This window comes from Paroedura picta, chromosome 16 (genome assembly GCF_049243985.1).
Source record: "Paroedura picta isolate Pp20150507F chromosome 16, Ppicta_v3.0, whole genome shotgun sequence".
NCBI classification, from domain to species: domain Eukaryota; kingdom Metazoa; phylum Chordata; class Lepidosauria; order Squamata; family Gekkonidae; genus Paroedura; species Paroedura picta.
In genome coordinates this window covers 8,573,280-8,585,263 of record NC_135384.1, presented here as the reverse complement: position 1 = coordinate 8,585,263, position 11,984 = coordinate 8,573,280, and the positions used below count along the sequence as shown (strand labels likewise).

General features: G+C 57.0%; 1 protein-coding gene across 4 annotated transcripts; it reads left to right on the top strand.

Moving 5' to 3' along the window:
* Positions 1-19: 19 nt before the first annotated feature.
* On the top strand, positions 20-8,977 carry PIH1D1 (PIH1 domain containing 1). Of its 4 annotated transcripts, none has more exons than XM_077315818.1 (13): positions 226-414; positions 803-963; positions 1,778-1,863; positions 3,117-3,215; positions 4,258-4,324; positions 4,945-5,130; positions 5,871-5,932; positions 6,504-6,588; positions 6,824-6,920; positions 7,024-7,074; positions 7,657-7,747; positions 7,868-8,011; positions 8,680-8,977. In XM_077315818.1, the coding sequence occupies exons 4-13, from the start codon at positions 3,129-3,131 to the stop codon at positions 8,764-8,766; spliced, it is 957 nt and encodes a 318-aa protein (XP_077171933.1). In that variant the 5' UTR covers positions 226-414; positions 803-963; positions 1,778-1,863; positions 3,117-3,128; the 3' UTR covers positions 8,767-8,977. The 4 variants fall into 4 exon arrangements, with proteins under 4 accessions (XP_077171932.1, XP_077171933.1, XP_077171930.1 ...); XM_077315815.1 differs by having other exon boundaries at positions 271-692; XM_077315817.1 differs by lacking the exon at positions 1,778-1,863 and having other exon boundaries at positions 20-414.
* The last annotated feature ends 3,007 nt before the right edge of the window (positions 8,978-11,984 follow it).

Here is an 11,984-nt window from a genome sequence, read left to right as displayed (position 1 = left end):
TGGCCAGCCTCACCCCGGTGCACGCCGGGATGCAACCCCCACCCCCGAAGCAGAGCGAGGCGGAGTAGAGGGGCGGGTCTCTCCGCGGTAAGACGTAACCCGAGGTGGGCCTTACCACGGGCGCGGCGGCCAATGGGGGCGCAGGAGGGCTCGGACCCGCCTCGGCAGCCCCCAAAGCCCACCTGCTCGAGCCCGACGTGCATGGGAAGAAGGACCGGGGGGATGGTCCCTCCCGGAGGGGACCCCGAGGACCCCCTGCCCCCCGACCGACCGGTGCGCGCTGCATCCCGGGCAGCCCGTTTTGCAAGGCGCTCATCCCGAAGTTCGCATCCAAGGGGAGCAAAGGGAGTGTCCAACTAGCAATCCAAGCAGCCTTCGCCGTCCGGTGTTGCCCCCAACAAGGCTTGCTCCGAGGTAGACTGCCGCGGAATAAGGAGGTTCCCTTAACGCCACCACGCTCAAGCTCTTTCCGCGCTCCTACTCTATGCAAAGCACCCCGGGCCGGCTCGCTGAGAAAAGGCCTGCACGGCAGAGGGGACGTCAGGATCGGGAGGGAGACCCGATTGTCGGTTTCTCTGGATGGGGAAGGGGGATCTTGTAGAGCCACGATCACATTTCTTATTCCACTCTTCAAGGACCGCGGGTCGGCAGGGGCAGTTCTCTGCCTTTTACCGTCACAACAACCCGAGGAGGTAGGCTCGGCGCAACACAATTAGCTGGTGTTGTGCGTGGCTTAGCTGGAGGGTCTCCCCACTCGGGGTTCCACAGCTGACGTTGACGGTGACGTCTCTCCGGGTTCTAGGATCGCCGCAGGCCGGCGCTTTCTATACGCCCGGAGAGCCCTGGAACCCGGGCGCAGGTGTGTGGCCTGGCGGCAGGGGCCAGTGGCGCGGCCCGCTCTGGAGAGAACGCGCGCGAGTCCGGGCGCTGCCGGTTCGGGGCCCGCCTGGAGCCCGAAGACAGGTAAGTTCCTTTTTTTCCCAAAAAAAAGAGCCACACCCCCCAAAGGGCCCCCCCTGCATTCTTCCACCCCAGATCCGGAGGCTGAACGCAGCCCAGCGGAAGCTGCGATCCCGGGTGCTCAGAGCCCCTCCAGGAGCGCGAACTGCTGGCTCAGCGACAGAGCAAAGGTCGGCGGCTGACCGGGACAAGCAGAGGCACTATTTGTGCTTGCAAAGGAGGGCGGAATAGATAATATATACATATATAAAGATATAATAAGTATAATATCATACAAAATTTCCCCCTAAAAAGTGGGCGCCTCAAATGCAAGGTGAAAAAGTGGTTTCTCCACCAAATCAACGAGGGGGGGGGGGATGCAAAGCGCCGCCCCCCGCCCCATACCAGCCCCTCTTCAGCCTCTTTGCGCCCGAACTGCCTCCCCGGGTTTTCAATCCCGCTCGCAGCTGGAAGCCCCCCGACGAGAGCCGCCCCTCCGCTGCAAGCGCTTGACCGACGCTTACCTGGGCGGCCCCGGTGCCCTCCGGGACAGGCCCGTACTCCATGGACGTGAAGGCGGCGTGCACGGAAGGGACCCCGCGGCTGCTCGGGGCGGCTGAGCCCGCCATGGAGCCCGTTGCTCCCCGCTGACAAGCCGCCCCGTTCCCAGCGGCACTTCCGGCCTCCCAGCTACCATCGAGACGAGCCACTCTTAGCAGCGCGGCTCCTCTGGCGAGGCACAGGAACTTCCGCTCGGGGCGCTGTTCGGAAGGAGCTGCCGCTCTGCTCCCCGTGGGCAACTCTATGGTCGAGCCCCTCTGTTGGTTGCCGTTCTCAGCCAGGTGTCCCCCGAAGGCACCGAGTTCGCGTCCTCCCTTCGCCCGGGCGCCGCCGGTTCGAGGCCCGCCTGGAGCCCGAAGACAGGTAAGTTCCTTAAAAAAAAAGGGGGGGCCCCCACACCCTCCCACCCCTCCAAGCCAAGAGCCTCCCTTCCCCCGTGGTAGCCCTGCATGTCCGTCTCTGTGGCGTTGCTCCCTCCAAGAAACGCTCAATTTGGTAGCTGGGGATGGGGGAGAGTTGCCAAATGGGGATCTCAGGGTGGCGTTCCAGAGGTCCATGGACTACAGTCCCCATGAGCCCCTGCCCCAGGTGTGACCTCTGGAGCGCCTCAGGCTGGCCACCCCTGCAAGGCGCGTGTGAGTTGGCAGGTGCGCCCCAGGGAAAGAGGCGAGGCTGCAAAGGGCGCAGGAGGTCACCCCGCAGAGTCTCCCCCTCTCTCTGCCTTGCTCTGCACTTGGAGCTGGTCCCCCTCTGTGTTCCTGGCCGGCCGCACGTAGGGGTTGCCATAGTGATCCCGGTAGTTTGGGAGTGGCCTGGCTGCGACGCTCCCTTGCAGGCGCCTTCCCCTGGAGGGTGAAAAGCGGGCAATGGGTTGGGAGAAATCTGGAGACTTGTTTTTTTGAGGGGTGAGGGTGCAGAAGGCCAGGTTTGGGGTAGGGAAAGGGTTCAAGGGGGCATCTGCCATGGGGTTCACCTCCCAAAGCGGCCGTTTCCTCCCGGGGAACTGATCTCTGTCGCTTGGAGAGGAGCTGTAATTCCTGGGGATCTCCAGGTCCCACCTGGAGGCTGGTGGCATCCCTAGAAGCGGCTCAGTGGTTTGCATGCACTGGGTTCCCTTCTTTTCCTTCTTATGCCCTTCCTGTAATAATAGGCAAACCTGTAGGTGTCTTATTCTCCCCTCCTCGCAAAATTGTTTCTCTGAACATGGTTGCCAACTCTGGGTTGGAAAACCTGGAGATTCTGGGCGTGAGCTTTGGGGGAGGTGTTCAGTGGAGCCTAATTCCACAGTCTCTACCCTCCCCCAAAGGACCCATGTTTTTCCAGAGGAGTTGATTTCTGTGTTTGGAGATCAGTTTTAATTCCAGGACGGTGGTAACCTTAGCTCTGGGGAAAAGAATTAGAGCATTTAGACAACATGTAGGAATTCTGAATTCTGGATTTTTCTCAGAAGTGGGTGGGGGAATAGAAAATATTTTCAAAATGGAAAAGGGGAATGGGGAGCAGTTCTCATTGCAGTGAAGATTTCGGACTCTCCGTGTCTGCTGCCGTTTGCCTTTGGGATGAACTGGGGTGGGGGACTTAGTTTTTAATCCTTTTTTATGTCTTGGCCTCTGCAGGCTGTCCCCACCATGGCGTCTGCCACTGACCAGTCCTTGCTGTCGGCCGAGTTGCAAGAGGAGGAAGACGAGGAGGATTTCCGACGCCTTCTTCTCCAGGTGTGCTCTCCTTTCCTTGGGGAGGCCCTTGGAAACGTGGCCCCTTCGGTCCAGCATGCTGCAGCAGTGATTACTCAGGGGCCACAGGGAAGCCCACGGGCCGGGTTTGTGGACAACAGCCCTTGTTGGCTGATTCCTCCCGAGTGCCTGACATTGGACGGTGTTTTGTCTCTGACTCCAGAAGCTGGCCTGGCTGACAGCTGATGTTAGGCCTATCTTCCCTAAATCTGCCCATCCTGCTTTTGAATCCACCTGATCCGGTGACCATCAGCACCTCTTGTGGCAGTGAGTTCCCCAGATCAGCTAGGTTTTGTGATAAATAGTACTTCCTGTGGCCTGCCCTGGGCTTGCTGCCAATCTATCGCATAGAGTGATCCCAAGTTAGAGTATTATGGGAGATGCAGAAATGCTTTCTCTTTGCTTTCTCTACGCTGGGCGTCATTTTGTTGATCTCTGGCATGTGGCCTGTTTCACCTCCTTTTCTCTAAACTTAAAAGCTTCCCATGACGTTGTTCTTGCCTCATCGGGCAGGTGCTCTGTCTTACATGGACCTCCCCCCACCTTTCCCTGCCCAGATTGGAGAGGACCCCTTGAAATCCATAGGGTGGTCACAGGGATGGTCGCAAGGGCATGCTCATGAAGTGCTTCCATGGCCAGAAAGCGCCACTTACATGCCAGTGTCCTGTGTTAAAATATCACAGCTGTTGTGAATTTCCTGCATGGTGCAGGGTGTTGGATTAGATGACCCTGGAGGTCCCTTCCAGCTTCATGATTCTGTGAACCAAACAGTGCATTATAACAGCAATGAGATTATTTCTAAGGACTCCCCATGAGGACCAGTACATTGTTGGCCTGTGATTTTGGGAGGCTGCAGGGAGGAGAGAGGAAGGTAATGTGGGCCTGCTGAGTTGTCTGGGATCTGACCATAACAATACTAGGGATGGAAATATATAGGAAAAGGTGTCCTGGTGGTGTGGGGGAGCTTCCTGAGACTATGCAGTTGGGGATGGGTGAGAAACCCATCAGATCTGTGTCTCCCCAGGCGACCGAGAAGATCCAGAGTGCAGCTCCCGCTCCGGTGGACTGCAAGCCCATCCGGCCGCTTCCAGGTAAAGCTTCAGACAGGACAGAAGAACGGAGGGTTTGATGGGGGCTTCTGGGAGGAGGAGAGTGCAGGGCTAGGCACTAGACCTGGTTTCTAGGCAAATGCAGAGCAGAACAAAGGGAAGGTGGCCTGGCTGGGAAGAGGACCAGGAAGTTGTTCTAGGGGCTGTCACAAGAGCCAGTGGTTAAGAGCAGTGGGTTCTAATCCAGAGTGATGCCCCACTCTTCTTCCTCCACATGTAGCCAGCTGGATGACCTTGGGCCAGTCGCAGATCTTTCAGAGTTCTCTCAGCCCCACTTGCCTCATAGGGTGTCTGTTGTGGGGAGTGGAAGGGAAGGTGATTGCAAGCCACCTTGAGACCCTTCAAGTAGTAAAAAACGGGATACACAAAACCAGCTCTTCTCTCTTCTTCACCTATTGTGGCTGATGCATAACTTTCCTGGTAGGGCTGGTCTTTCTGCAGATCCATCTCTGGCCGGGGCTGGGGGGTGGTACAAATTCCTGCCCGGCATCCCCGAAGGCCAGCCTGGAGGGTCTTGATCCTCCTCTGAAGCATTTTGGGCCCTCAACGCAACTTCCCTCCAGGGTGTCTGATGATTTCAAGCTTGCTCCTGTCCTCTCCAGGGTTCTGCCTCAAGACCCACAGCGATGCAGGCGAAAAGATCTTCGTCAACGTCTGCAGGTCGCCTCACGTCCCGCCGCCTCCCGACCTGACCAACGAAGAGCTGGAGTGCCTCATTGAGTCGGAGAATGCCTCTTCTTTCCGGATCCCCATGAGCCTGGGCGAGCCCCATGCGGAAGTGGACAAGAGTGAGGGTTCACAGCGGGCTGCGGGGGGGGGGGGGGAATGGGCTAGTGCCATTAATGGGGAAGGGGCTCATGGGAATTGGAGTCCATGGACATCTGGAGAGGCACCATTTGGCTAACCCTCGTGTAGTGGTTAAGAACGGTGGCCTCTAATCTGGAGAACCGGGTTTGATTACCCCACTCCGCATGCGGCCGCAGGGTGACCTTGGGCTGGTCACCGTTCTCTCAAAGCTGTTCTCACGGAGCAGTTCTTTCAGGGCTCTCTCAGTCCCACCTACCTCACAGGGAGCCTGTTGTGGGGAGAAAAAGGGGAAATGCGTTTGTAAGCTGCTTTGAGACTCCTGGCGGTGAAAAGCAGGGTATAAAAAGCAACACTGCTGCTTCGTCAGTCATCTGTCCTCAGTTTTTGTTTTGCTCAGTTGACGCTGAGTATATTTCACACTCCACAGAAAGAGAGGAGTAGTTTTTGGTGGGAGAGGGGGGTCCTCTTAGAACAAAACATGCAAAACCCCCAAGTTTTGTAGCCATCGTGGTTGGGGAAAGGGATTTAAATATGTGTGGAACGGTGACATGAAGTCCGCTATTTTAGACTCACGTGCTTCCCCAGCGAGAGGGTAGAACGTGGACCGTTTCCCCGAAAGACAGCTCTGTGGCCCAGCCCTGCTTGTGGCCTTTAGGAGCTGCGGAGGCCTTGGTTTCAGGATCAGCCTGACTCTTCCTCTTCCTTCTCCCCTTCCTTCCAGGCGGTCACGGCTGCACGGCGTACGATGTCACCATCAGCACCGACTTCTTCACCAAGATGGAGGTGAGTGTCTCTCTGCATCGGGCTTACTCATCCAGGGTTTTGTGAAACTCTGGGGTTTCTTGACAGCCCTGGAAGGGTTTCCCGAGTGGGTGGGAGTTAATTCATTTTTAAGATATTTTTATATTTTTTTAAACATTTATTGGGTGATAAGACCATATATGGTCATGTTGACCTGCCTCCCCCAATGGCCAATGAGGGGCCTGGAGGGGGTGGGAAGGGGAGGAGCCCTGGGTGGGCGTGTCCACAGCTCTGCTTCCCAACCATATCATGTACGATGGATCCACTTCCGGATTTTCTCAAAGCCTGAAGAACGTTTCAGGGGTTTCTCAGTAATAAAAAAAGCCCACCTGGCATTCTTCATCTCCCCACCTCCTCCAAGCTTATCATTGGCCATTTTGGGAGGGGGAGGGGGTGAGTTGACGTGACCATACACGGTCATATCACTGATAAATGTTATCTTTTACCTTCCCACAACATGGGTCATTGCATAGGGAAGAGCCCCCCTCTGCTAGCGGGAGCAGGGGTAGAAACGAAAATGCCTCACTTTCCACCCCCTTCTCCTTCTTTCAAGAGCAACCCTTTCCTCCGGGAGTTCTTCATCACAATCGTTTTGGAGGGACTGTCGGACAAATACAAGATGGCCATCAGCCACGCAGGTACGGGCAGTCAGCTCTGGCTGGGGGAAGCCCACTCCTCTCTCTCTCTCTTGAGAGGGGGGAAATCTGAGCTTCTGCTGCTGGAGGGAAGCCCATGGGCAGGAATGTCCACGGCCTGGTTCTAGCAATACAGGTTTGCACGTTTCCCCCTCATCGGATCCAGCTGCAGCCTTGCGCCTCGGCGTGCAAGGCTGCAGCCGCACTCACGGGCCGCCTCTTGCGCGTCCCCTTCCAGAATGGCGTGTCCTGAAGAACAGGAAGTTTATGGGTTCCATATCGGAGCAAACCATCCGCACAAAATCCAGACCCTTCATCCAGGAGATGGATGGCAGGTATGCTGGGCTTTGGGGGAGCCCGACGCCCTTCCAGTTTTGCAGGGGTGGCCAAGCTCTGGGGCTCAGTTAACGAGCTGTCCAATTGTTTGATTCTCTGCAGCTCAGCCCAGGAGGCAACCAGCAAACTTGTGCAGCCCTTTTATTCGCAGAGGTACGGTGCGGCCGAGACGGGAGGAAATGTATTGTAGGGATGGTGTTGGTGGTGGGGAGTTTGGGTTGAGGAAGACGAGCAGAGATTGGTAGAACAATTGGTAGATTTATTCCATTGTTTGGATGGTGAGCTTGATCCCCCCCCCCCCCCCGGCCCTTCCAGTTTTTCAAACTGGGTGAAGTAGATTCGGCTCATGGGTGGCGATTTGCTCCAGGTCAAACCAAGAGCTTCCAGACTAGGTCGGGATGAACATGATGGCTCTTTCCCCATGCTACCCCTGCGGCTTTCTCGGGACAGATGTTTTCTCAAAGTCAAGAACATGAGAAGACCACTCCTGGATCCATCCAGGGGTCCCTCTTATCCAGCGTCCTGTCTCACACAGCGGCCAACCAGTTCCCCTGGAGGGCCAACCACAGGGCACAGAGGCTGAGACCTTCCCCTGACGTTCCCTCCTGGCTCTGGGGTTCAGATCTTGACTGCTTCTGAATGGGGAGGCTCCTTTTTGTCACCATGGTTTACTAAGAATTATCCTCCATGAATCTGCAGCTTCCCGAAGTGAACTGTCTCGCTTTCTTTTCTCAGTTCTGCCACCATTCCCGACTTTGCCATCGTCGCCCAGCCCTCCCGCAGCCACCCGGAACGTCTCGTCCTGAGAGTCAGCCTCCCCAAAACGGTAACTCGGTACTGGATACCGGAGGAAGCGTAGTGACTTACGGGAAGGATGCGCAGGTGGCCTGATCCCAGCAGGTGGCGCCACAAAGCACTGCATGCCTCCTTGTCTTTTTCTTTCCAGAACTTAGTGAGGTCTCTGGACCTGGACCTGGGAGAAGATCGAATCGTGTTGCGGGACCACCCTGGCCTGTACCACCTGGACATCTTCGTTCCTTACAGCATCATCCCGGAGGACAGCAAGGCCCAGTTTCACAAAAGGACCAAGGTGAGCGAGAAAGATCCCCCTCCCTCTTGGCCATCTGCAGCCATGGCAGTTTTCCACCCAGCCCAAGGACTGAGGTTTTGTTTTAAAATATTTTGCACCCCTGTTCTCTCTTCCCCTTCCCCATTTGTACTCTCTGGAGGGGGCGCTCACACCACCCCCTAGCAATACCTAGTTCAAAAGGTCAAATCTCGACCTCTCTGGACGCTGTCAGAGGGCAATTCTGCACTGGGGGGGTTTACCTGGGGGAGGCCCATTTGGTGTTACTAGGACCCCTGGCCCTGCCAGATGCTTGGTGGAAGAGCTCCATTTTACAGGCGGGCTTGTAAAGTGGGATTAAGATGGGAAGGAAACACACCCTTGCTGCTGAAGTTGCACAAGAATGCTGGGAGCATCTTTGGGGAGAGGCTTTTAGGGTAGGGGGACCGCCATTGAAACACCCCCCTACCCCCCACTTTGCCATCATTGCCAAAAGACCCTCATCAGGAAGTACTAGGTGGGGCACAGATTCAGTGCGTCTGTAATGCATAGTTGGCGAGCCTCATTCTCGGCTGTGTGCCACGGAAGGGTAGAGAAATCCTTGCCCTCGCCAGCCCTGCAGGGGGCGCTTTCGTCTCAAACAGCCTCCCCGACCCTGCCGACTCTCTCGGTTTATTTCCCTCCTGCTGCAGATCCTCACCGTGACGATGCCCCTCCAACACCCCTCTCTGCCGTTGCCAGCGACAAGCGGCCAATCTGGCAGAGCCGTCGTCTCGTAGGCGGGAGCGCCGGTGCGAGCGCACCACCAAAACCCCCTGGCCCCCCGGGGAGAACGCCGCAGAGTGCCGTGCAGAAGGGGAGCCGAATCGCTTGGTGCTTCCGCCGAAGGCACGCCGGGAGAGGCGGAACACCTGGCTCCAGGGCGGAAGTCTCTCCCCAGCAATCTGACTCTGCACCCCAGACGCGTACAGTAAAGCACGTTGGACGGGATCCAGTGTGTCTCTTTCTCTCCTCCCGCTGCGCGTGTGTTCTTGGCTTCCCGAGCAGCAGTTGGTGTTCCTCGTGGGTCCCTCTTTCAGCTCCCCGCATTGCATCCGTTGCTCCCCATGCTTGTGTGTTTCTGCAGGCATAGCTGGGGCTGGCTTTCCTCATACCCCCCGTGCTCCTCGCCTTGTGAAGGGCCGGAGAAGGCCCTCCTATGTCGATCTAACAAGAAGGGGCCAGGTGGGGCCACCGGACTGACCGGCTCCAGATGGCTGCCGGGGCTGCACCGCTTTTGAGCGCTCCCTTGTTTAGAATCCTCCCTGCCGGGGGATCTGAGTAGAATTATTCTCGCCCAAGGGTTTTGTCTTGCAAGGTCTCCATTTTCTCACAACAACCCTGCGAGGGAGGCGAGGCTGTGAGTGTGGGGCTGGCTTAAGGTCGCCCAGCAAGCCTCCACGGCATGAGTGGGGACTGCAACTTGGGTTTCCCCGGATCCTTTTAACAACTGTGCCCTGCTTGCCTTTCTGCCTCTCCTGCTTCTGCAATGTTTGCAGGATATGCGTAGAAACCAAAGGGGAGGGAACTTGGTGGAGAACTGGGTTTGATTCCCCGCTCCTCTTTCACGTGCAGCCAGCTGGGTGACCCTGGGCCTGTCATGGCTCCCTCAGAGCTCTCTCAGCCTCGCCTACCGCACAGGGTGTTTGTTATGGGGAGAAGAAGAAGAAGGGAAGACAACTGTAAGAAATTTGGAGGCACATCTTGGGTGACCTGGGGCCGGTCTCAGTTCTCTCAGAGCTCTCTCAGCCCCACCTCCCTCACAGGGTGTCTGTTGTGGGGAGAGGAAGGGAAGGTGATTGTAAGCTGGTCTGAGACTGCTCTGGGAAGTCAAAAAGGGCGCGTCCAAAACGCTACCTCCTCTTCTTTGGGGCAGGGCTTCTGTTGGGCCCAGAAGCGCCTTCATTCCTCGAGTTGATCCTTGCCCATCGTTGAGATGTCAGAAGAACTTGCCGCGAGCTGCCAGGGTGAGACTTGCCCTCCTAGCTCCGTTCTGCCTCTCCTGCCCACGTTTCCCCGCCTCCTGCATGAACAGAATCCAACCTTGTCAGAAATTTTCACACCATCTTATCTGCCGCTGGAATTTGGCGACGGGGTGGGGGTGGCACGACGAGTGACTTCTGTCCCTTTCCTGCCGAATATGGAGGAGGGGGGGGTGCTGCTGTGCTTGTGGAACGGGGGTGGTTGAGCCACGGCGAAGCAGACTTGCTTCAAAGCTCTCACCGCCGACCCCCCCAATGATTCACCGTTTCCATTTCCTTAGTTGCAGATTTTGAGCTCCCGCCTGGTGGTCTTTATTTCTCGGCGTCACTTATGGATAGGGCATTTAAAATCCCGCCCTTCCCTCTCCCCTCCAGGGGATCGTCACAACAACCCCGCCAGGTGGGCTATACTGCGAGCCAACGACTGCCCCAGGGGGATGGTAAGCAAAGGTCATGGAAGTAAGTTTCATGGGAAGTGGGGATGGGGATTTGAACTCTATGCCAGGGCTGGCCAAGCTGTGACTCTCCAGATGCCCATGGACTACCGTCCCCATGAGCTCCTGCCAGCAGCAGGGGCTCATGGGAACGGTAGTCCGTGGACATCTGGAGAGCCACAGTTCGGCTACCCGTGCTCTATACTGAAGACAACGGATCCCCCCCCCCCAATCACATTTCTATGGTCGTGCACCCGGGTGGCTTTGGATTCCTCCCAGCCAACTGGCCACCCACCCACTTCTATGGTTCTCCCAGCTTCCTCCCAGTGTGTCACACCAAAGCCATGCTGGGCTCAGAAGGAGCCAGGGAAAGGCTACGTAACGAAGCCTTGGAGAGCACCGTGAGTCAGAGGAGACAACGCTCCTTGGGGTGGGCCTTTGAGCCGTGGGCTCTGCTCCCCATCCTCCTCTGTCGATTTCAAACCAGCAAGTTCCTAGTTCTGTTCTTGTGGTGTGTGCACACATGTGCCGGCACAAATTCTCCTTCCTCTGTTCCCATCTCCCGCACAGCCTGTTCCGCGAGCACATGTCCGTCGCCGCCGCCCCCGCCAACTCCCCCCCTCGCTCCTTCTGTCTCTCTTGTTTGCCTTCATACAACCTGTTTTCTCTCGGGGCCGCCTTGCCAGGAGGGAGGAGAGAGCTTGAGGAGACCTGAATCTGACTATTGGCGGGGGAAGGATTCTTCCCTGGACCCTGACTGTGGGTTCAAAGGGGCCCCTGCGTGTTACAGGGGCTCCCCTGTAGGGGGTGCTGTGGCCAAGGTTTATGGATGGTCCAACCTTCAGCAGGTGCACCGAACGGGTTAGATCCCAGCTCCGGGGGCCGTTTCAGCTCCTGCAAACAGGAAGGAGGTGAAGGCAGGAGTCAGTGTGGTGTGGTGGTTTGGAGGAGCGGCCTCTCATCTCAAGGGCCGGGTTCAATTCCCCACTCCCCCACATGCAGCCAACTTGGGTGACCTTGGACCGGTCACGGGTCTCTTAAAACTGTCGGCCTTCCCTCCCTCACAGGGCGTCTGTTGTGGGGAGAGGAAGGGTAGGTGATTGTAATCCACTTAGAGGCTCATGAGACCTGCTGGGTGACTTTGGGCCAGTCACGGTTCTCTCAGAGCTCGCTCAGCCTCATCTACCTCGCAGGGTGTCTGTTGTGGGGAGAGGAAAGGGAAGGCGAGCGGCAGCCGCTTTGAGCCTCCTTCGGGTAGTGAAAAGCAGGGTATGAAAACCCAGCGAATGCAATTCTCTCTTGGTGGCAGATTCTTGCCATGGTGGGATCTCAACCCTCTTGCCTCTTTGGGGTTTGCTCCTCGAACCCTCGCAAAGGGGAAGCTGCGGCCAATCCACGATCCAAGATGGCAGCCAGGAGGCCTGGTTGAACTGGGTTGATTTCTCTGGGCATTTTTTATCTGGCATGAAGGTGAGGAGGCCAGAAAACCGAGGAGAGGCTGCCTCCACCCCCACGCTGGCTGTCCTCTGCTGACACAGCTTC

What these genes read in the sequence shown, in the direction of transcription:
- PIH1D1 (XM_077315815.1), top strand. Translation starts at nt 580, where the DNA reads ATGGGGAAGGGGGATCTTGTAGAGCCACGATCACATTTCTTATTCCAC. An exon ending in GAGTCAGCCTCCCCAAAACG is followed by an intron (nt 7,748 to 7,867) that starts GTAACTCGGTAC and finishes TTTTCTTTCCAG; the next exon opens with AACTTAGTGAGGTCTCTGGA. An exon ending in AGTTTCACAAAAGGACCAAG is followed by an intron (nt 8,012 to 8,679) that starts GTGAGCGAGAAA and finishes CTCCTGCTGCAG; the next exon opens with ATCCTCACCGTGACGATGCC.